The sequence below is a fragment of the Clytia hemisphaerica genome, unplaced genomic scaffold, assembly GCF_902728285.1.
Source record: "Clytia hemisphaerica strain Z4C2 unplaced genomic scaffold, Clytia hemisphaerica genome assembly, whole genome shotgun sequence".
Classification (NCBI taxonomy): Eukaryota; Metazoa; Cnidaria; class Hydrozoa; order Leptothecata; family Clytiidae; genus Clytia; species Clytia hemisphaerica.
Window position 1 is genome coordinate 1,275,473 of NW_027103680.1, and position 24,390 is coordinate 1,299,862.

Here is a 24,390-nt window from a genome sequence, read left to right on the forward strand (position 1 = left end):
GGCACATACCGTCGTTTTGAAATCGAATGCTCCCCTCCCACGTTTGAGATTCTAAAACAGTCATAAACTCTAAGTCAATATCGGAAAAACTACATAAAATATTACACTAAATTGTTATCAATTTCAAATAAACCATGTCTCAATGCTTCGTCGTTTAAATGTTTAGCACAGTGAGGCTTAATGACGATTTTATCTCCTGTATGGGAAACTATAGTCTGATTCCTAAACACACATCCTTTATCATACATGTGAAAGCGTTCATCATTGATACAATCGATACCTGCTTTTAACACTAACCCACCCATGTAAGCATCATCAATCTTTAACGGTGTTATCCAATTGAAATGTGGAATCATATTACGGACAACATCACTTGAAAGAACAAAACCACCACCGGAATTATATCTCGGATAATTATCACGCGTATATTCCTCCCTTGAAACGCCATAACGCCCGTTTCGTACAACCTCAGCTACAGACATGGTATTACCAACATATAGATGAGTTTTTGGTGTTTTTGGTTCGTGTAAAAGATTCATCAAAGAGTGAATATTGACGAAAATGTCATCGTCACCTTTTAATAAGAATCGGTAACCATGGCAATGGTCGGTGATCCACTGGAAACCGATCATAACTTTATACGATAAACTATAAAAACTTTCCTCCAAATCAAGGATTAATAAATCACCATGCCGTTTTGATTCAGCCATTAAAGTGTTCATTTTCGTCTCATTACTTGATCGGCCTACTATAAACAACATACCGAAAGATATTTTTCGTTTTTGTCGGTAATCACTCCAATGTGTTTGATTCATCCATGTTGAACGGATCACATCTCGTCGTGTTTCGTGAGAAAGTTCTGAAGACACCATAAAAAGTAATGTTAGATCTTTACAATTGACTTGATGCCCTTCATTCATGACATCCATCGTAATATTTTTGCGTTTCTTGTTTAATTGCAAATACTGTAGCCATAATAGAAACTTTTTCCTAGCTCGATGAACTTCTGATTTTAACCTTTCCACCGATAACAAATACTTGTTTTGATATCTATTTCTTGATCTTGCTAGTAAATCGCCATGAAGGTTCTCTCGATTCATTAATACATCGTCAAATTCAGGATTTAGACTATTGACCGAGATATATCCAAGAAAAGCTATGAATGCAAGTAGGAAAACAATACCAAAGATTCGCTGCTTTAGATTCATCTTTGATGTTGAACATTCAATTAAAGAACCAATAACTTTCCTCAAAAAAATCTGCCTCGTCGCCAACACTGTCACAGTACATAACACAAAATGTCAATAGCATAGATTTAACAGATCGATTTATTTTTAATTGGTTGAGAGTAATTTTGTACGGTAATTAACCTCTTCTTCATTCAATCTGTCTTCCTGTTCCAATTACGTAATGCCCCTGAAACATATAGAATGGAGAAGTATGATTAAGACTAAGGCCTGGTCTACATTGGATAAATAAACTAAGTTTCAGTTTCAGTTTTATGATGATTATTAACTTTCACCAAGCGTCAGCTTATTTTCAATTTTGTCCTTTAATCAGGCTGTATCTATGCGACTCTACGCCGTGTCAATTCAAGATAGCCTTAAGTCCATTTTTTCCATTTTGAGATAATTGACTTTAAAGGTTGAGATGTGTTGGACTTAAGGCTACACATTTCATGTCAATGCTTCATAGGAAATAAAATTTGCACTAACATTTAGGACTTAAGGCTGTTTATGGTTGATATATTATGGAACATTCTAAATTTTTTTTTTTTGAATTGCAAAATACACCTCTTTCCCATTAGAATTCTGTGGACTTAAGGCCGTTTTTGGAAAGCGTGCATGCTGAAATAGGGGGTTATGGTCTTAAGTCAATTTTCGAAAAAATGGACTTAAGTCTGTCTTGAATTGACACGGCAAATATGACAATCAAAGATTCAACTGGATGAGTCTTGGTGAATTTGACGAAGCAACGATGCAACGTTTATTGTTTTTCGTGGAAAATCAAGACGAATGGATTGATTATGTTTTTTTTTCCAATCATCGTCTGGCTATTTCGATATTAATTTACAAATTTATTTTGTTTTGTTATTTCGACATTAAAGGTTTTTCGCATGATGTGAACAGGCCTTTAAAATAAGTCATAATTACAAGGAGGAAGTACATAAGCTAAACGCTATAATTTTCTAGTATCCATGAACACTTAAAGAAAGTCTCTTAATAGATAATTTCGTGTCAAAAATATTCTAAAGCATATAGGAAGGAATAAGGAGGATTTTCGCCAGGATTTTATTTACTTTGCTTGAAAATCAGTGCTGATGTACCTACTCTGTTGTGCTTAATTTGTAAGGGGGGTCACTTTGTAATTTTCGGAAAAATCAACCCATACACACGTTTTTTAACAAGAATTGTTTTGCATTTCATCATGGATATTCTTAACTTTTTTTGGGAAAATCATACTAAAATATTCAAGGGCTACATACACTACACAATATATTGTCAGGCAATATATTGATGATATATTGCTGAATGTCGGCAATATATTGAAAAGGTGTCCGCAATATATTGTCAGCTCGATTTGCAATATTCCAACAATAAAGGGGGATTGTTTACCGAAAGAAAATTCCTTTTTATAATAGAGTACCTGTTGTTTACTTCGTACATTACGGTCCGCAAACCATATTGTCGAATATTGTTCGTCAATATATTGTGTAGTCTAAGTAGCCCTTTAGGGTATTTTCTTAAGTTAGGGTCGAAATTTAACCAAAATTTAACTGGAAATACACATCTGAAGCAAAAAATGACAAATTTTGAGTCTTACTGGGGGAAAACTGGCAATTTACAGTTAAAATTACTGTAAATGGTATTCTTAGATTTTGTTACCTAATTCCATGATGGTTATATTCTTACGATACACGCTTTTTTATAAGAATATCTTCCATAAGAATATCAGGGTGAAATTGGCCAAATCGTAAGAATACCCTAAGAATACCCCTAGGGTGAATTTCACAAAATTTGATAAGAATATAGTCATTTTGTATTTGGTTAACATAAAAAACTGCTTCATTTGTTAGAGATTTAGTGTTAAGCTTTGAGGAAGAAATGCAATTTTAACCCAAATGTTCACTCAAAAGTCCAAAACTCTCAAATTGATCATTTCTCAAGTTTGTAAATAAGTCAAGTCTAAAAAAAGTAAGAATATGTTAAGAATATTTTACCCTCAATTTTGACAATTTTATAAGAATACTTGACCCTGCTCCAAAGTACATTATTCTTATAAAAAAATACGTGTATTCCTAATTTTTTGGCAATTTTCATCATGGACATTCATATAAGTGTACTCTTATAAAAAAAGCGTGTAGAATTTTAAAATAACCCCCCATTTTATGAAACTTTCCTCAAAAAGGTTTTTTTGGGAAAATCACCCCCAAATAACTTAATATTGAACCCCCTCCCCCCATTTTATGGATTTTCTTCACAAGAAGTACCACCCCCCCCTGCTTACTCCACCCATCCCTACAATGGGCTCTTCCAGAAAAAATCCGTTCATGGGGGGTGGAGGATATATTATTTTTTTCATGAATTACCCCTGGACATTTTGATTTTTAACCCCCTGGACACAGGTTATACCCCTGGACAAACATCAAATCAACCCTGTGGACACAAAAAATTACCCCTGGACATTGGAATTTAACCCCTGGACATTGCAATTTTTTGGTATTTTTTCAATACCCCTGGACAATTCATCCTCCACCCCCCATGAACGGTTTTTTTCTGGAAGAGCCCAATTAAGTACAAAAGAGTAACAGTTTTTCATTTAAAAAAGCATACAAGAATATGAATAAGGCTTGAAAAAATTTTTCTTCTGGGCCAGGTTATTCTCAAAAAAAAAGTAAAGACGAAAAACAAAATTTTGTTCATCCTTGACGTTTCGATACTTCTTGTATCATGATCACAAGCAAATGTTAGCTTACAAGCAAAAACGTGTTAATAAATCCAAATTTCAAAATCACATCTAGCAATTATGAATAAGGCTGTTGTTTTGGCCCTAAGATAGGAATAATTTAAAAGCTGCTTATATAGTTTTTTCTTACACAAAAAACGTGTATCAAGATGGATTACTGGCAAATAAGAAAAGCTAAGCAAAAAGTTTACCGGCATGTACTTGCATCAATAATCATGGACAAAAGGTCTGTAGACCTTCCCCAATACATGTTTTTTTTTATAAGCATAACGTTTATAAGCATACCGAGACCTAAATTTGTCTAAAAAATAAGCATATTACAAGCATATTACTGAGCTAGCTTTTGAGGTGTGTAAGTGAAAAATTAAAAAAAATTTCTAATAGATGTACATGTTTTTTCTTTTATAAGCATAACGTTTATAAGCATATGCAGGCTCAGTTTTTGGTACCTAAACAATGGCTCTATTGTTTGAGAACAATAGAATGCTAAGCATAATGCGAGCCTGAGATAGGGACAGACAATTGCTTATAAAAAAAACATGTATTACTTATTTTCCTATCCTATTTTTTCGGAAAAATAAGCATATGATAAACATACTTCGAGCCTGAGTCTAAAATATCTCTAAACATAACTGAGCTTGTTTCCCAAAAAAACATATGCTTATAAAAAAACATATAGTGCTAAGAAAAGCTTTTTTGACACTTGGGAAATTCCCAAATGGGCCACAAGTGTTTATTTGGCAGAAGACACCTACAGGCTTGCTAGCAGTCCTTGTGATTTCTAGACTTCCAAATAACTGAAAATGGGTGAATTTCAGCCACACAGGTGGTGAGTGCAACAGAGAGCTCTGAGAAGTTGTAGTTTATAATTGATTAAACCATCTCAAGTGTGGTCTAATTTGATGTCTTCTCGAAAAAGTTGAAGAGCAAGCTCATTGAACCCAGGGATTTGAACCTTAGTATTCTTTGGCTTCCGGAATTGTAACCCAAACTCTCCAAATCCAATAAAAACGACACTGCCTCTGGTAAAAATGGGTATTCAGAGCTTATTTTGAAATCTTTCATGCATTTTTGAAATATCTATAGACCTTTTGTCCGTGATTGAAGATCACCACATAAAAATATAAATCCTGAATATCAGATCACATTTTGTGTTAAAATGAAAACTAATACTACGCTCAGGTCGTTTCAGAACAATGAACTTTCTTCGGTTTGAGTGTTTTTTTTTTTTACTTTTTGAAAAACATATACCTTTTTTATAAGAACATACAAAATCTATCAAGCATTTGAGTGTCCTTAACTTTCTGAGTTTCAGCCTCAAAATGTTCTTATTTTCACCATTTTGTGAGTATTTTTGTTTTGAGAAATTGGGTGTTTTAGAGTCCATGAAGCCTTAAAATGTTCTTGACTTGTTCTTAATTTTTAGCCGTCAAAGCCTTATGTTCTTACAAAGTTTGTTAATCGAATTAACTTTGCGATATTTAATTTCGCAAATTTTCGCCTTTTTTGAGACAAAATTCTAAAAGTTGCATAAGCAAAAACTTAAAAGCAAATTTTTCAGTACTTATCAACAATAGTTTCTGGCCCGTACTAAAAATCTCCAGTAGGGCCTTTAAAAGAATGTCACCGTAGTAGTGGAATTTACTGAACATGTGATGAGAAATGACTTTAAAAGCGTCGGGCAGTACGAGCATAATTCAGGAAAAGTTTTGAAAGCCATTTTTAGTACAAATACATTATTTCTTAATGCCAGTGTACCTCTAAAATGAAATATTGCGAACTTTGAAAATCAAGTACCTTTTTAGAATTGTTTGTTTACAAAATGACCTATTTTTCCGGGGGCACTCGATTTCTAAACGACGGCATGTGCCGCCAAAAAATTGGCTTTCAAAATCGGACCCTTAAGTACAGCCCTTGAGCAGTGAAAAGGTACCCTTACAGTGCATTTCACCGAACGTTTCTCTCCCTTACAGTGTAGTATGATTGCATAACTTATTTCGCTTAAGCCACCTAAAAATGAACCTGAGATCAAATCAAATGGAGTGCGAGTCAAAACTATACAGATACAGATTTTAATGTCAGACTTGCAATCCCCAAACACGGTGTGTTTTTATAGTGTATCCATCAAAAAGAACACCCTTGCAGTGCATTTCGAGGGTCTTGGAAAACGTACCCTTAAGGGGGGTACATGCCGTGGGTCGGACTATGTGAGTGCCCCCGCCCCTAGGCCTATTTTGCCCTAAAAAGACCAAAGACCAACGAGGTGATTTTTTTTAGTCCTGAGAATATTCGTGTTTCGCGAAAACCGCGAAATTAAATTCCGCAAAACTTTATTCCGCGAAAATTTGTTCCTGTAAAGATTTTTCCCTAAGGTAAAAGTGAGAACTGAAGCAAAATTTTTTTGAGAATAAATTCGAGCGTCGTTTTGGTGTTGCAGTTACATAGTTTTGCATGCTCGTCCATGCTGTTCTCAGAAAATCGTTGTGTTAAATATTAGCAAGGCAGGAAAATCTGGGGAAAAAATATTATAATATTATAAAATACTTGCAGAGAGGCTTCAAGTAAGGAGATCAAGAAATTTTGCTGAAAATAGGTTAACAGGAGAGAGTTCTTTTTGTTGTAGTTATATAACCACATGCAGGGTATGTGTTTTGGAATACCCCTTTCATAAAATGATAAAATAAAGAGATAACATAGGAAGACGATCTGGAAAGGACCTACAACTGTCATTTTCGTTTCAAATAACAAAGAAATTGATAACGTGCGCAATGAGTGGTCGCTTAATAAAAAGAATGGACAGTAAAGACAAAAATAAAAAAGGCTGATATCTTCTTTTATGTATATATAGCTAAATAACAAATTATAACAGCATATGTGCCCTTAGGGGGGAAACAAGAGATATAATTCGAAAATGAAAAACAGAAATTAAGAGAAAACAGAAGGCTCTCTTCTTCACAAAAAGGATGTTTCACTGATCGTAGGCATATAATAATTCGTTCGGTCTTTTTTCATAATTTACTTCTTATCAAAATCGTTTTTGTTTTAGTTCTGAAAGGTTATCTCCTTATTTTCTCACAAACATATCTGGTTTACTCTCAAAAGCTCCCTTTTATCCGAAATAAAACGTTCTATAATAAATGGACCTATATAGTGTTATCTAGATATTGGGGGAAGCTGTTATAATGGGGGGAGACAACAAAATGAAAAAGTAAAGACAAAACAGGAGAATGGATATATAATGAAAAATTAAACACAGATCATCTTGGAAGAAAAGAGAACAACAAAAGAACACGAAAAAGAAGAATAGGGACAAAAAAAAGTAACAAGTAACCAATAATAATAAAAACGCGGGTGATTTATTTTCGAACAAACAGCACACAAGCAGAAGAAGAAGGAAGAAATTTACTATTTTTCTGAAAATAGGAGGAGAAAGGAAATCAGTGAAAGTATTTTTATCAAAAAAAATTAAAAATCGATGTTTGAATTTCGAGAATTTTACTTTTGAGTTTACGAGTAAATTAACACCAATTATAAATACTTTTTAAAACTTTTGTTTCGTTTTGCTATTGTTATTTATTCAGCAAAATCACATTCGAATGCAACAAGACCAAACTAAAACAAAAGTAATTTGAAGTTAATGTAATGGTGTGTCATGTATTTGAGTCATCTTTAGTTAGTGAAATTTTTGTTTCATCTCAATTTTTGGTAATTTTATTGAATCTGAATTAATTCGTGGCGACTCTTTACTCTACAGGATTCGAAGCCACTGTAAAGTCATGTAAATTATTCCAGTATTTCAATTTTGGTTAAGTAATTATAGAATACTTCTATCAAATATTACTGGTGTACGACAGTAAGAAGGTCGGTTGAGGTTGATATGAATAAAACAAAAAGCCACAGACATAAAATTTGTAGGTCACTGAGAAAAAAAGTTAATTCAGAAAAAGAAACAGCTTGATAAAAGGGAAAGGTTCCCGTTGGGGATGAAAAAGGGTAGGAACCTTGTAATTTGCACTATTAAGAGGAGAAGATAGGAAATACTAAATCACATAAAAAAGACGTCAGTATTCATAAAAAAAGTTTTCATTTAGTAGAAAATATAGGAGAGACAAGGAGAGAAAACGTAGTCGTGCACAATAAAGGCATAGGGAAATTGACATACATTTGCTATTGTAACAGTGTTCATAACAGTTATTATATCTTTTTCTTATTTTTTGGGGGTCCTCTTTACTTTTTTTCATCATCAATAATTCAGGTTATTCCGAAGAAAGATTTCTTTTCTTCTCATCACACCTTTTCAACTGTAGCCACAAACAAGAAAAAGGTTGAAATAATACTACTATGAGAAGTATGAGGCCGTGAGACGACATCTAAAGGCAAAAATTTTAGTTACATAGTCTTCTGTTTTTCTTTTCGTATAAACACTTGAAATAAAGCAAAATCTATTGAAATTCTTGTCAAATTTGCTTAAAAATTAGAAGTATGAATTTTGATTTTGATTGAATTTAAAACGAGATTGTGATTTTTTTTTGTTGAAAAGATAATCGCAAGAGTGTGGTATTGTTTTGTGGATTCTATTATGCGACCATAATTTGCATCAGTGAATCTTAAAAGATCATCATCACGAAAAAAATCGAAAAATATGAAGCTGATTACTGATTTCAAATAAAAAAGGTCAAAAACAGTGAAAAGTGACCTTTTTTAAAGCGAAACATCTGAAGCTATTTCTTTTGATTGAAATAATGTTTTTTTGCAAATCTTTTAACGATGAACATCTTCTTAAATTCGCTTACTGCGAGATTTAATATCGCGAAGCAGAAATGAGAAAGAAATTAGAAATTGCAGCTCAGCGTTTTTTGCAAATCTCAAGCGATTTTGCGAGTTTTACTTTTGCGCAAAAGGCTAAAATCCGCGAGAATAAATGTGATTAAAATTAGTAAAATTCTGGAAGAAAAAAATCTTCATCACGGATTAATTTTCGCGAGATTAAATTTCGCGATTTCGCGAATTTTTGCCATTTTCGCGAAATTAAAACTCGCGAAAACGCGTGAGATTCCTGACTCGCGAAATTAAATCCACCACAAAATCTTTAAAATCGCATTTTCAGTGTAGAAACCAGTTCAATCCAAAGTCTCCATTTGTGGCAAAAAATGCCTATTTTCAGCTGTTTTTAGGCTTATTCGCGAAATTAAATCCACGCGAAATTTTTCAAAACTTTGACTTGCGAAATTTAATCTCGCGAAATTTAATCCGATTAAATTATCCCAACGTGTAATACCTAAAACTGAGTAAGAAGTAAAAGTAAAATCTTTGAGTCGTTCATATTCATCGAAATCATTGCGTGATACTTTAAAGAAAGAAATTTAGGCAGAAATTTAATTTGGTGGATAGGTAGAAAAAATGCAACATATTCTTAAATAAAAATCGTTTAAATCAGCAAAAAAACGTGCTCTAAGGAATGATTGAATTAAAATCAGCGGATTTCTGGTAAACTTTCCTTTTTCGCCAATTTTTTTCCCGCTAAAATATCTTCTTTTAAAGGATTATCAGATGACTTTTGATATTTGGCTTAGAGATACCTTTATGGTCCAGAGAAACACCTCTAAATTTAAAACACCTTTTGAAATCTCTAAAAATGAGTCTTTACACAGTCTTTACGTTGAATTTCTATTGTTTTCAAGTAAAGATTTGAAAATCTAAGCACGTTTTTTTGCTGATTTGAACGATTATAATTTATATGTTTAAAGTAACCCATCACTCTATTTTGAAACAATTGGTATAAATTAGGCGATGCTTTTTTAGATTTCTGCGCTTTGGGCCTGCATCGTACTCAGTTTTGGTGATTCCCAAAACACTTTTCAAGCACTTGATCTAGCAAGAGGCTCAGCTGTTGTTATTATTTGTGATTTTTAGTTTTCACATAAAATTCTTTTCTATTCTCAAATTAACTTAAAAATGGCTAAGAATCAGTATTTTTTAGCTATCTTTGAGATCTGAGGCTGGGATTGTTGTTATTTTGTTATTGAGTTTTGGCCAAAACTGAGCTACATTAAAAGAAGAGATTTTGGTGGGAATTTAATTTGGCCCATGGCCGAAAAAAATTTTTCAGAGGGAATTTAATTTGGCGGACGAAGGACATTTTTGTCCAAAAAACGCCATTAAAAGGAAAAACCTGTTTTAAAGCCTGAAATAGCACACATCAAATCCACCAAAATTTCTTCCCTTAATGTATATGTTCTTGAAAGCCTGTTCTTATAAAAAGAGCATGTATTTATCGAATGATTGATAGTATAGAAGTAAACATACAAGAAAGATATGTATATGAATGAATTTGAAGAAAGAAAAGAAAGGACACAAGATAGATAGATACACAAGCATGAACAATGTTGCTGGGTTCTTCCTATTTTTCACAAGGGAAAGTAAAACACAACACCAAAGTGCCAACTTGTCAATACAAACTCACATCGAAATTATAAAATTTCCTTTTTTCTTTATCTTTTTCTACTTCCATCTCGTCATAGCTTTAACAAATATATATTGGAAGGCACATGGTGAAAACCCCTTTTTTTTGGATGGCATTTCAAAGAAATAGTGACGATGTAGACGGTAATAAATATTCGGAAAAGTAGATTGCACTTGTATATTGCGCACATTTGGAAGAAATGGGTGTATTTTTTATCAATTGGATCACCCAGTTACCGGGTCCTACTAAAAACTTACTACTTAGGACCGCTATATTTCTAGCATATCTTCTTCTGGGGGCTGTTATATTCAAAACGCTCGAATCAACACAAGGAGCAAAAGAACAGAATCATTTTCGCATACGAAAGCGATTGTTTCAACAGACGTATGGTATTAACGATACTGTCTTCGAGGATTTTGTTGAAGAAGTTCGAAGAGCTGTCGATGATGGTTATTTCGATGTGGAGTTTGATCGTTGGAGTTTCTTTGGTTCTGTATTTTTCACAGCAACTGTTCTTACAACAATAGGTAAGATTAATTTCTTTCGTGTTAGTTTAATGGAATAAATTTTCGCGAGGATTAAATTTCGCGGTCCCATTATAGTAGTTGCATTGGGAATTGATGTTTTTGAATCACTTTTAATCGTCAATTTAATCGTCGTCAATTTTTTTGTCATGAAAATTTCTTTATTAAATTCGGATCCCGTGTCTCAACATCTCCATGATAGAGACCTTATGAGACCCACCTCACCAGAAAATTAGGGAAAAGATTTCAGAAAAATGCCCTAAGTTTCAGCCCCACTGGAAAATTGGTTTAGACTTCATCCCCACTTGAAATTCAATAGAAAATATGCACTCCGAAACCATCCCCATCGAGAACTCTCCTAAAATGACAAAAATTTTGCTTGATTTTCTTACTGGAATTCCAATCCCACCCGCCTTTGCCTTATCATTATTTAGTCTTTTTGCGTTGGGTATGACTGTTTAGAAGCATCGTATGAGAAGCATGAGAAAAAAATTAGAAAGTTAGACGTTTTGTCAGTCTTATTGACAGTAAAAAGAATTGATCATTCATGTGAAAACCAGTTGCCACAAAACGTTGCTTTAACAGTTCATCTAGCTTTATAATTGTCGTTCGGGACGTTTGATGGACGTGTTTTATATCATTTGGGGAATCTGTTCTTGACAAGAAGGAGGTCGTAAATGAACATTATTTAGAAGCATACACATTTTTTATAAGAACATCCAAACTTTTTGAAGCCTTCGGATGTTCTTATTTTTTATTTTTGAACCTAAAACTGTTCTCAATATGTTCTTATTTTCACCATTATTTTGGTCAATTTTCCGAAGAAATTGGGTGTTTTTGGGTCCGAAAAAGCCTTACATAATGTTCTCAACTTGTTTTTAATATAATGGCCATCGAATCCTTACGTTCTTATGTAGTTTCTTCTTATAAAATAAACATGTAAACATTTTCATCATGTGAGGAAATGATTCAAGTTTTTCTTTGAAAATCAACTCATTTTGATTACAATTTCCCAATATATTACTTTTTGTGACCTCTGGCCTTTTGAAGGATTTCACATACGACCATTCAAATGAGGAAAACCATGAAAAATAAGTTAGCAAAATAGTTCAAATGAAATAAATATCCATTAGATGAAACTCATCAAATAATGTAGAACCTGTCTTCCAAATCGTCTTTTAGACATAACAGACTGGTGAATTAAATTAAAGAAAAAATTTCTTCACGAAGTTTTCCGTTCACCGTAAATTGGAATAAATTTGACGTTGATTTATTTTCGCGATTTTCGCAAATTATTGCTGTTTAGGGCTGTATTGGGTGTTTAGGGCTGTATAGGATGTTTAATTTTTCGCGGAATTTAGTCCTTGCAAAAAAATTATAATCATGGTCTTTGTCAAAACCCCAAGCAAAATGCAAGATTAGGTAAAAAAGAGACCGATTCGCGAAAGTGTACCCTCTTAAGGTACAAATAAAATAAAAGATCCTAAATTAGCGACCCAAAACAGAATGAATTCGCAAAGTAGTTACTGTGCAATATGCCCTTGGGAAAAGTCTTTCAAAGGGGTCATCTTTTATCAATAATCAATAACATAAAGGGTAATACACGCAACCCAATACTCCAAAACCCTAGGACCTCTCCAGGGACAAAATGTAATCTATACCTAAATTAAGTAGCTAAATTGTTCGATGGCAGAATTTATTGTATACTAAGTTTCTCTGATTAAGATATGGACCAGATTTTAATCTTCGATACGACATATTTTTATAACTCCTAATTCTAAAGGGGCTCTAAAGACGGTTAAAAATCTCTCTGAGATGGAGGGGAGAATAAAGGAAAGCACAAGGGTGAAGAAGGGGGTATTTTTGTTATGGAATGGTGATAAAATCAACAATAGGGTGCTAAAGTGTTATCAATTTCTAGCTATAAAAATAACCATGGTTACTAGTCTTTTGTTTCCCACAACAAAGGAAAATAGTGTATCATTCTTCGTTATACTTCCTTTCCCTACTTAATTGTTTTATTTTTCACTTTTCGTCACTCATTGTTCAAAATGTATTACAATTAGGAAGCTGTTACCTTCTTTTCCCCCTTTTTAGCGACTAAATATGGTATGAAATGTATTTAAAATATTCATTGACGTTAATCTTCAAACTTCTGTATTCTTCACATCCACCGAGATTAAATTTTTTTCTTTCTGAAATTTTGGAGATTAAAATCTCAAAAATTCTCAAATTTTTTTATAAAAAAAACGTGTAAATCATTTTAGCTTGAGTCGGTCGCTCTTGCTGCATCTAAAATCGACCCCAAAAGAAATTTAATTTTCTCAAATCAAAACACTCTCTTTTATAAGAACAATTTTATTAAGAACAATGAGGGTAAAAGAATGCAACAAAAAATGAACAATTTTAGAACAGTGATGAATGGCTGAATGAATGTCCTGGAATGGCTAATTTTAAATAATATAAAGGAAAAATTAGTAAAAATAGCCGTTAAACTTAAAAGAAATATAATAAAGAAATAAAAATAATAATTTGAGGCTGAAAGTGCCAAAAATAGGTACAGACGAACCTCATCAGAAATTTACTGGTTATTAAAAAAAGAGTGTATTCATTGCCAGATTTCCTTGAATTACGTCCTCAAAATAAGTTACGGCAGCGGGAAGAAATCGCTACAAATGCATTGAAAAAAAGATGACAAACCAAATCAATTTACATTTCAGTAACCTCCTCCTCTAGAGTCGCGTTTCTTTCTTGAAAATAATCGAGACTTTAACTTAACTTTCAACTTGACGAAAGTTTTAAAACCTTTTCATTTTATCACTTTGGGTTTTTCAAACATTGTTCAATTGTTACTTCTGCGTTCTGAACCATGCTTTTTTAAGCGTCTAGAGAATCTGAAAGCTTTTGACAGATTGAATAGGAATAGTAGCACTCCCTGTAATTGAGCCGAAGAGTGGACTAATTTCATTAAGAACTTTCGTTTATTCGAATCTTTCTATAATTCGAACTTGTTTCCTGTCCCCGGTCAAGGAGAAACTCCCTTAAAATACTTTCTATAACTCGTATATTTATTTCACTGTATAATTCGAATCTCTTTGTAGTTCGAACAAATAAGATCCCCTATTGGGCTCTTCCAGAAAATGTCCATACATCGAGGGTGGAGGATATTATTGTCCGGGGGGTAGCGAAAAATCATCAAAATTTGCCTTGTCCGGGGGTAAATTTGCTCTGTCCGGGGGGCCAAAAGTCACTTGGTCCGGGGGGTAAATCACAGAAAATTCCTTCCTATTTTCCACCCCCATATTCAATTTTTTCCTGGAAAAGCCCATTCGAGTTCGAATCAGTGAAAGTCAACAGTACAAATTATTTCTTATTCTGTTTAGGTTTTGGTCATATGGCACCGCGAACATTTGCTGGTCGACTATTTTGTATTTTTTATGCCCTCTTTGGTATTCCACTGACTGGTTTGATGCTGAAATCTTTCGGTAATTGCATTCATTATCTTTCTCATATATTAGATGACTCCCTTTACTGCTCATTAAAAAGTTTCATTCATTTGAGTGAAAGATTTCTCTTTTAGTCTTACAATGCTCTTATTTTCAGCATTTCTTGTGTAATTTCCAACGAATTTACTTGTTCTATAGCCTATAACGCCATAGAGTGTTCTTAATTTTAGGAATGTTCTCTTACACTTTGTTCTGTATAAAAGACCGTGAAAATGAAACAAATAATCGAAACTTGAAATTTCAGGTGAAAAACTTGTCTCTGCAATTGATACAATCGGACGAATAATCAAAGATAAATTACGAAAGAAGAAAAAATCAGCTTTGGATCGAGACGGTGAGAAAACACAAGTGGCCTTGTTCACTACGGTGACGTTATTCATGATAATGATATCAATGCTACTTCTGCTGGCGGGAGTTGCTATGAAGTATGAAGGTTGGAGTTTCTTTGAAGGTTGTTACTTTGGTTTCGTCACCTTAAGCACCATTGGTTTCGGTGATCTAGTACCAACCACACCACGTCAAGGTTTTAACGGCGCGTCGCATGCTCATGTCGCTCTTTTCATTGTCATGACGGGTATATACATTACGCTTGGCCTTTCTGTCGTGTCAAGTGTATTGGTTTCACTTTCAAGAATGCTTGAGGATAAAACAGACTGGGAATTTGTCTCTCTCCGTGAAGATTATGATGATGGTGATGATTATGAGACTTTCCATGAAAATGAAACTCTGATAGAAAAATGATAACAATCCTCTATACTATGATACTCTTTCTCTCTTTCTTGAACTTAATATAAAAATGATAATGAACGCGTTTGTTTCTTGGAAACATTTTATGTCTAACTATAGGTTGTTTTTATTTTTGTTGTATTAACTAAGAGACTTTGACTTTGACAGGAATCTGACGGTTGCCAAGCCAAAAAAAACTTCTTTCAGGCTAAGCTTCCATGACTCGACAATATTCCTAATTTTAGGAAAATATTCATGTATCTTCTACTTTACGCACTACTTTAGGCGTACAAGCTTTCGCGAGCAGCAACTTTCGCGCGGACGAAAAATCGCGGAATGCACGGCATTTACTTTCGCGAATTTGATGAAAAAATGTTTTTCGCGAGCATAAACTTTCGCGAATCGTTGGATAAAAATGAGAATTTTCGAATGAAAATTGCCTTAAAAGTGAAAAGTATTCCTTAAATCTGATAAAGACGGTTGCTCTTCGACTTTAAAAAGGCATGGAAGGATAAAAATATGCCGAAAATTCGATAATTATTACGATTTCGAGATTTTATAGATTTCCACTTTTTTTGAGAATTTTTCGCGAGCATAAACTTTCGCGAATTGCCCTATTAAGAATTTTCAAATACATTTACTTTCGCGAAAAAGGCCAAAATTCGCGAAAATCGCGAAAGTTTCTGCTCGCGAAAAATTGTACGCCTAAAGTACTTTTTACTATTCTACAAAGGTGCTTGAATCTATTCCAGGCTCAGTTTTTTTTGTCCTAAAAATGATCATCGTTTTTTGGCAATATTTCATATTTCAGAATACGAAACGTAGCTACTCCGGGGGGGAGGGGGCAGTCAGGCAAATTCACCGACGGGTATGTGCGGCGGTTAAGGGTATGATTTTTAAGATAGTAAAAATGCACTGTAAGGGTATAAATATCATCGATTCTTTACTGAACTTTAAGGGCGCAATTCTGAAAGCCATCGAACACACCGTCAGTTGGTAAACCCACTACCACCCTCTCCCCGGAAAGACTACGTGCCGTACTAGAAGTATAACATATATATCATGACAGCTAGAAGCTTTACCAAAGTCTCTTAAAAAAAGCTTTTTATTTTGTAAGAATTTTAAAAACATGGATTTTATTGTTTAGGGGCTAGAGGTTAGTTTTTTTATCATTATTAGGCTTCTTGCTTGCTCAGTGTTGTTTTACAACGTCGAGTGAAGAAAGTAAGGGCAAAACTATTTTATTTTTTTTTCATTTGGACGTTTTTAAATGTCTTTCATTTTTTATGCTCATTAAAAATATGTATGCAAAAAAAAAGATGTGTTCATGAGATGTGTTCTATTATTCTAATTGATTTGATTATATTTTTCGGTTATATGAAACCTAAAACTAGTCCTAAACCTTTGTCACCAGCTCGATGACATATGCCCCATAGTGTCTGGACTAACAGGTGTAAATTGATGTAGAAAAGGGTGGCAAGATCAATAGGAAGAAAGTTACGGACCCCGAGAAGGGACATCCAAACTTTTTTTTTTGCAGACTTTTTTTTTATTTTTGAAAACTTTTTTTTTTTGCGTGCTTTTTTCTTTTTTTCAAAAAAAAGTTTGTTTTTATTTAACTTGTCTTTTCGAGACTGCTTTCTTTTAGTTGATGAGGGCAAATTTTTGATATTATGCTCCTAATAAAGTTTAGAATTGACAAAAAAAATTGCCCTTCGAATCTCCTGCAGTTTTCGAGTGAATCGATTTTTAGTTAATCGATAGAACTTATCGAGAGTCCCCGAGTCCCCCCTTTACTAACGTTTTTTTCGAGGTCTGAAAATCAAATATTAAGTATAAAGTCGACAAAAAAGAAAGTTTGAATGTCCCTTCTCGGCTTCCGTAGAAAATACATAACTTCATGAAAATAATTTTGTTCAGGCATTCGAATTTTAAATTGCTAAGCTTGGTTGCCTAAAGTATACATATCTTCTAAGTCGACTCAATAGTTTTGGAACTGAGACAGAGATACAAGAGAATTCCAAGAATTCGAAAAGATTATCATACCATGCTCTGTTATCTAACTACATCCGTTTTCTATTGTTGGTGATTGAGCAGCAGGTCAACAGCTTGAGCTAAATTGTCAACATAGCCATCGGGTTTCACTTGTGGATGAGGCTCATCCGATGGTCTAAAATGCAAAAAAAGAAAGTAGCAACAATAAGGCCGAAAGAAACTGCTCATATAATTTGACCCGTATAAAATTAAATGATTGGATATTGTAATAAACTAGCCTTATATTCCATCGCGTAATCTTAGGACTTCAAGTGACGTCAATCTTCCCGGACAATCCCTGGGTGAGTATTTCGTGAGTTTCTCCATCTACCCTTTTCAAGACGGCGGGTTGATTAAAAAAAAACCGTTGCTTTGACCCAAAAAATCGAAGAAGTTGCTGATTTTCCGTCGTCCCCGGTCAGTCAGGATGTATCAAATGAAACAAGCAACATGCTGAATGGACCTACCTGATGATGAAACTTAGATAGCAATAAGGAGAAAAACAATCATTAAGAAAATATAGCGGTTAGCGAAAATGCATTAAATTTCATCATTGATTGTTGATGGGGGGGGGGGGGGTTTAGGGAAAAAAGAAATAGAAAGTTCCGGTTGGAAAATTTCAAAAGTTTTATTGACAATTGAATCATGCTTGACGGTGGCATTGTTATCAATAATTTTTTTAAGTGAAAAAACAAAGAAATATATGGAAAAAGCCCAATTCAAATCTGCAAATCCGGCGATTTCCGGCATACTTCCGACATTTTCGGCCGGAAAAACATGATTCTCAAAAATCCAAATCGGCCACACTTAGGGATTGCTGATACACATCTTTGTGCAAAAATCGGGAAAAACGATTAATGAAATCTCGAGAAAATGGTAACAAACCGTTTTTGACGGCATATTATTATCGGCATTTTTGGCCGAATTTTTTTTCTTCAAAAATCAGGCTCCGTCACAATTTAGGTATTGCCATTTTTTATCAGTGGGCAAAATCTCGTGAAAAAATATAAAGTAGAGCTCGAGAAATTCAAGAAAAATCGTTTTTCCAGCGATATTCGGCTGTTCCGGCGATTTTTAGAAAGTCCCGGCATCAAAAGTCAGTTTTATTGACAATTGAACCATAGTTGATGGTTGGCATTGTTATCAATAATTATTTTTCGTGAAAAAACAAAGAAATAATAGGAAAAAGTCCAATGAAAATCTGCAAAAAAGGCGATTTCCGGTATATTTCTGGCATTTTCGGCCAGAAATAATTTTTCTCAAAAATCGAACTCGGCCATGTTTTGGGCATTGCTATTACGCATCTATGTGCAAAAGATCAGAAAAAACTAATGATGAAATCTCGAGAAAATGCCAAAAAAACGGGTTTTCCGGCATATTTCCGGCATTTTCGGCCGGAAAAAATGTTTATCGAAAATCGGGCTCCGTCACATTTTATGTATTGTCATTTTGCATCAGTGTGCAAAATTTCATAAAAAAATATAAAGTACAGCTCGAGAAATTCAAGAAATACCGTATTTCCGGCGAAAATAGGTTGTTCCGGCGATTTTTAAATGGTTCCGGCTTCAAAAATCAATTTTATTGAAAATTAGAACATGCATGATGGTGGACATTGCTTTTAATAATGTTTTTGAATGAAAAAACAACCAATTATAAGGAAAAAGTCCAATGAAAATCCAGAAAAACGGCGATTTCCGGCATATTTCCGGCATTTTCGGCCGGAAAAATATGTTTTTCGAAAATTGGGCTCCGTCACATTTTTGGTATTGACATTTTGCATCATTGTGCAAAATTTCATTAAAAAATATAAAGTACAGCTCGAGAAATTCAAGTAATACCGTTTTTCCGGCGAAAATCGGCTCTTCCGGCGATTTTTAGTAAGTTCCGGCTTCAAAAATCAGTTTTATTGACAATTGAACCATGCTTCATGGTGGGCATTGCTATTAATATTGTTCTTGTGTGAAAAAACTACGAAATATAAGGAAAAAGTCCGATGAAAATCTGCAAAAACGGTGATTTCCGGCATATTTCCGGCATTTTCGACCGGAAAAGATTTTTTCTCAAAAATCGGACTCCACCAAGTTTTGGGCATTGCTAATACGCATCTTTGTGCAAAAAATCAGAAAAAACTAATGATTAAATCTTGAGAAAATGCCAGAAAACCTGTTTTTCCGGCACATTTCCGGCATTTTCGGCCGGAAATGAATTTTTTTCGAAAATCGGGCTCCGTCACATTTTGGGCATTACCATTTTGCATCATTGTGCCAAAAATCAGAAAAAACTAATGAGCCAATCTCGAGAAAAGCTGGTAACAGACGGACGAACGAACGGACAGACGGACGGACGGACATCGGTTAATTTATAGGACCTCCAAGGTAGGTCCAAAAAAAATCATCCGTTTTCTTCGCAGGAAAAGCGCCATACATAAATCACAGTTTCTAAGAAGCCTACCGACGGAATCGTATCAGGAAAAAGACAGGTCCGTCAGTACAGGCTAGTAATGAAGAATCTTTAGAATCTCTAATCTGAACGCGCCTAAAACGCGCCGCAATCATGATGATGGATTGTATCTAGCGGATCCTGTTTTTGAGGACTGCATTTTTTGAAATCTAGCAATAGATTTTACTTTCCATAAGTAAAACGAAGGAAATAAGTGACTTCATTTCCCATCCAGGAGTCTCGAGTTTAGCCTTTCGTGCTTGGAAGTCAATGTCTTTACCTGTATTTTCCAGTACGTACTTGAAGTCCTCTTAATCCAGCTTTCTGTGCTCCTTCAACATCGCCAAATATATCATCACCAACCATGATGCACTATAAACCAAAGAGGACCTTGCTAAAATACATGTTTTTATAAGCATAACGCTTATAAGCATATAAAGGCTCAAATTTGCAGAATTCCTATAATATCAACCTGAAATATCTTTCAAGTTGTCATTTTTAATCTGTTTAAAAAGGTTTCAAGTAATAAAAGACATTCAACGGCTAGCTACATTCAACACTGCTTCCAAAATCTGAACAAATTTCTACAAAATTTCTGAATTTCTGGGTGAATCCCATAAGCATTTGATAAATTTATAAATCTAAGATATGTCTTCTGCCATTTCGTCATTTAAAAAAAGCCCCCCCCCCCCAGCGGTAACTCTGATCACGATATCAAGCAATTTCTTCAATCACGATCACGAAAATCAGCAAAGAAAAATGGCTCATCACACATTCCTTTAAAAAAAGTCCAAATCGCGTATCACGGCTCAAATCACGTAATCACGCTATAAAAAAATTTCTATCACGCAACCCGCTTGGGGGGGGGGGGGCTCTTAAAACAGATTTGTTGCAAATGACTTTTTAGGGAAAAAAAAAAAGATTTTAAGTAAAATAATTAGGTTAATATACGTTACCTCCTCATTTTTCAAACCCATATCCTGAACAGCCATTGTGAAATATGTTTTTGAAGGTTTACCAATTATGATTGGTTCTACTCCAGTTGCAAACTAAACAAAGAAAAAATCGAGCAGCGCCTATTACAATCACGGATAAACGGTTCATAAACTTGACGGGGCCCATGTGGTCTAACGTCGACATCCCTCTTTTAATACTGACACCCATCTTGAGAGCTGGGATTGATAGGAAGGTCAGAATCGCCGATTAAAACTTTATTTCTTTGCATTCTCGTCAGCACGGAAAACATCTTTTTCAATCAGTGATTCCCATCTTACTATTTCTCTCATCTCTAAAACCGGGTATCGGAATTAAATGAGGTATGTATCTTTGTGGATTGATTTTCGCGTAGACTTGTTTTCGCGAATCGAGAAATTAAATTTTTCGCGTGGACTATTTTCGAGGATTGACCTATTCTAGAAATTTCACGTTGATTTATTTTCGCTAAATGTCGCTTAAAAAGACATTCTTAAAGATGGACATTAGGCCAACATACGGTAGTGATTTCATTTACATGTATCCTCCACGGCGGAGACGATTACATTTTTATTTTAGGACACTTAATGACTTGAAACTATTTTAGGACACTTAATGACTTGAAACTCGAGAATTGATAATAGAACGGATCAGTATATTCATTCATTATACCTCTAACACTTTGGAATATGAGCCGACATCCAGATATAGGTCATCATTCTCCTTATAGTAGCGGCTATAAAAAGAAAGATACGTGAAATATTGTAAAAACTAAAAAAAATCTTCTTTTTCTTAGAATTAATCGGAGAGATAGAAGCAATGGACATTTCTTGCGTAATATCAATATTACGTTCAATATAGCGGTACATAATTCTCTAGATTTAAGTAAGTCTGTGACTGAAGTCGGAGGCGACTCGAAGGCTCCTTTTTCGATAGCCAACCCGAAGGTAGGAGAGGGCACCACTCTTTCTCTCTCCACCAACCCTTGATCCTTCTCTTAAATAATGAGCATCAAATCAGAGATACATCAGGTACCATTTTTGGGAATCTTTGGTATGACCCAGCTGGGGTTGAACTTACAACCTTGCGTACAGTAGCTGGATGATCTACCACTGCATTATGATTGCTATTAATCTAGATTTAAAGACCTGAATTGTACGGGATCTTCATCGAAAGAAAGAGCCAAAAGCACTTTTAGTATATATGAACTGTTCTCATTCTAAAAATTAAATTACCCATAACCCATTGCAATTAATTTTGGATTTTTCAACAGAACACGAAAAGCTTCATCCATATTTTGATATGAAAAGTTGTCAGTTGCATCACCGATGAGAACACAATCAGGATCATTCTCCGGTTTGAAATGGTTGAACTCTCCTTTCACCTAAACAGAAAGTTTACATCAAATTAGTGCCTTAGTGAATTTAAATAAAAATAAATGAAATTTGGTTGAGGTACGTCTGTTCTTATCTTAGCACTTAAAACTGTTCTAAATCTCTAAATGAGGCATTTTTAAAGCATTTAACCATAGATAGTTTGCTTAAAACTAGGCTGTTCCACGGGCAGTTTTTTCTCCAATTGTTGAGACGTTTTTGAGTCTCGTTGTTCTTACAAAAAGATATAACTCAGAGATTAAGGGATTAGATTTAACAGATGATATGTAGATACCTTTTCGTGTACAATCACATACGGGCGAAGATTATGTTGCTGAAGATATTTTTGTGCCGCTGGTACTGGTGAAAATACTTGGTTAACCTCCAATGGAATGCCAATAGATTGCAGTCTTTCAAAAATTTTCTGCTGGGATAGTTGGGTTTCGTTTGTGCAAAAACGAATTGGGATAGATGCATCTTTAAGCCTATAGACGGTGGAAGAAGAAGTTAATAACATTGGTCAAAACGCAAAGGGATCAATTCAGATTTAATATGTCCAGATAAAAGAGTTTAATTCGTAGCAGAAAATGCATGAAAACGTAGATTTTTGGGCAAAACTGACAGCATGCTATCACAATTGTTGCAATTGTTGAGGGATATTGTTTGTGGCTGGAAAAAGCTTGAAATTGTTATTGAAAAGTCTTCCTTGATCCGAGGGCTTATAAAAGAGTTTGTAATCGAATATGGCCCAATAAAATATGGCCCAATAAAACATGGTGTCCAATTGACAAGGGTCGACTGCAAAATAAGGTTTGTATCAATCAATGTATGTCTTTTTCAATTTTGTTCGAGTCTTATTTGATGCAGCTTCCAGTACAAGGATTAAGTGATGTGATGATGAGACAATATTGTACGTAAAAGGAAATTGTATTATCGGACTGAAATTAATGATGTACCTTTTGATAGCCTCAACGGATCCTGTTATTGGTAATACATCTGTTGTTGTGGTGTTATATATGACACCTGTGATGTCTAGCAGAACACCTTTGATTGGTCTCGTCAACCAACTTGCACGTGACATTGTTGGATTTCTATATTATTCTATTTATCAGTTTTTCTTATTATTATCTGTTTATGGTATCTGAAAGGAAATGCCGATTGTAATAAACAAGAAATAAATAAACATTTGCCCAACATATATTAACTAAGTATCAGAAGTGAAGGTCCTTAAATAAAAAGCAACCAATTTTATCTTCCGTTAAGTATATTATTAAATTGCCAAGTATGAGACGAGGCCAAAAAAATATTGTTGACTAAAAACAGGATAATCCGGAACAATGTTTACAAATTCTTGGTTATATACACGTTTTTTTTATAAGAACGTCAAAAATTTTCGAAGCCTTCAGATGTTCTTAGTTTTTTGGATTTGAAGCCTAAAAATGTTCTTAAAATGTTCTTATTTTCAGCATTTTTTGAGCATTTTGATGTAATTTCTTAAGAAAATGCATGTTTTAAGTCTCCAAAGCCTTAGAATATTCTTAGAATGTTCTTAAATTTTTGAGCCTCGAAGCCTTATGTTCTAATATAGTTTGTTCTTATAAAAAAAAAACGTGTATTGTTTTGACAATCAAAATTTCGATGAAAATCGGTAAAAAATCATTCTACAAGATATTAATTTATAGAGCTTACTAAAAGCATAAAAAAATTGCTAAATAAAACTCCTAAAAAATACAAAAAGCTATTGGATAAGTTATTGGATACCCTATAAAAATTAAAAATATCCAGAGAACAAGGCTCCATATGGCTTTAATCGATGAAACTTCTTTTCGTTCTTAGAAATCAAAAATTCTCAACAGCGGAAAACATAATAAAACTATTACCGGATGGCCCAAAACAATTTACATATAGGTTGAATGCATTTATAAATTGACTTTTCTTTGTGTTTTATACTTAACCCTTAGGACCCGCTCGCGGGTCATATCTGACCTGTCAAAATATAGATCCCTATCGAAACCGATTCGGTTGCCATGTAGTTGTCAATTTTTGACTGAGATATCTTAAAGTAGCACGGAACTTTAAAACAAGTCATTTGATTGGTTTAGAAAATTATAAACGTTGAATTTTTTTTTTTCAAAAGAAAACCAAATCCAAGCATTTTAAGACAGAGAGAAAGGCTACTATTAACCATTCAGTGTCATTATTACCACACCACCACCCGTAAAGAAATCACTGTCATTGTCTCACATGATAAGAGTCGGTCATTCAATTCAGAAACAAACTACTTCAGTAAAGATCAAAGATTTTGATTTACATAATGAGATTTAGGATGATCTTGGTTTCACGTGATAGAACCAGTATTTGGGTACGGTGCCTTTCGAAACGTTTAC

General features: G+C 34.1%; 3 protein-coding genes across 3 annotated transcripts; 1 reads left to right on the forward strand and 2 right to left on the reverse strand.

Moving 5' to 3' along the window:
• Positions 1 to 101: 101 nt before the first annotated feature.
• Positions 102 to 1,208, reverse strand: LOC136803758 (beta-1,3-galactosyltransferase 5-like). The gene has a single exon (XM_067060482.1). It carries the CDS (start codon positions 1,206 to 1,208, stop codon positions 102 to 104), a length of 1,107 nt encoding a protein of 368 aa, XP_066916583.1.
• An 85-nt stretch (positions 1,209 to 1,293) lies between these two features.
• On the reverse strand, positions 1,294 to 23,146 carry LOC136803757 (phospholysine phosphohistidine inorganic pyrophosphate phosphatase-like). Its single transcript, XM_067060481.1, has 8 exons — positions 22,960 to 23,146; positions 22,299 to 22,488; positions 21,866 to 22,014; positions 21,303 to 21,366; positions 20,615 to 20,707; positions 19,939 to 20,030; positions 17,232 to 17,355; positions 1,294 to 1,416 (listed from the first exon to the last, which is right to left on the reverse strand). The coding sequence occupies exons 1-7, from the start codon at positions 23,082 to 23,084 to the stop codon at positions 17,262 to 17,264; spliced, it is 807 nt and encodes a 268-aa protein (XP_066916582.1). The 5' UTR covers positions 23,085 to 23,146; the 3' UTR covers positions 1,294 to 1,416; positions 17,232 to 17,261.
• LOC136803756 (potassium channel subfamily K member 16-like) lies at positions 10,459 to 16,518 on the forward strand. The gene is made up of 3 exons (XM_067060479.1): positions 10,459 to 10,956; positions 14,337 to 14,438; positions 14,704 to 16,518. Exons 1-3 carry the CDS (start codon positions 10,629 to 10,631, stop codon positions 15,198 to 15,200), a joined length of 927 nt encoding a protein of 308 aa, XP_066916580.1. The 5' UTR covers positions 10,459 to 10,628; the 3' UTR covers positions 15,201 to 16,518.
• Positions 23,147 to 24,390: the final 1,244 nt, after the last annotated feature.

Bases quoted from the DNA above. Each gene is read 5' to 3' on its own strand.
- LOC136803756 (XM_067060479.1), top strand. From the start codon at position 10,629: ATGGGTGTATTTTTTATCAATTGGATCACCCAGTTACCGGGTCCTACT. The intron at 10,957-14,336 runs GTAAGATTAATT...TATTCTGTTTAG, and splicing joins AACTGTTCTTACAACAATAG to GTTTTGGTCATATGGCACCG. The intron at 14,439-14,703 runs GTAATTGCATTC...TTGAAATTTCAG, and splicing joins TTTGATGCTGAAATCTTTCG to GTGAAAAACTTGTCTCTGCA.
- LOC136803757 (XM_067060481.1), bottom strand. From the start codon at position 23,084: ATGTCACGTGCAAGTTGGTTGACGAGACCAATCAAAGGTGTTCTGCTA. The intron at 21,367-21,865 runs GTAATTTAATTT...TTCTTTTTATAG, and splicing joins TTAATTGCAATGGGTTATGG to CCGCTACTATAAGGAGAATG. The intron at 17,356-19,938 runs GTAAAGACATTG...TTTGCATTTTAG, and splicing joins GTACGTACTGGAAAATACAG to ACCATCGGATGAGCCTCATC.
- LOC136803758 (XM_067060482.1), bottom strand. From the start codon at position 1,208: ATGAATCTAAAGCAGCGAATCTTTGGTATTGTTTTCCTACTTGCATTC.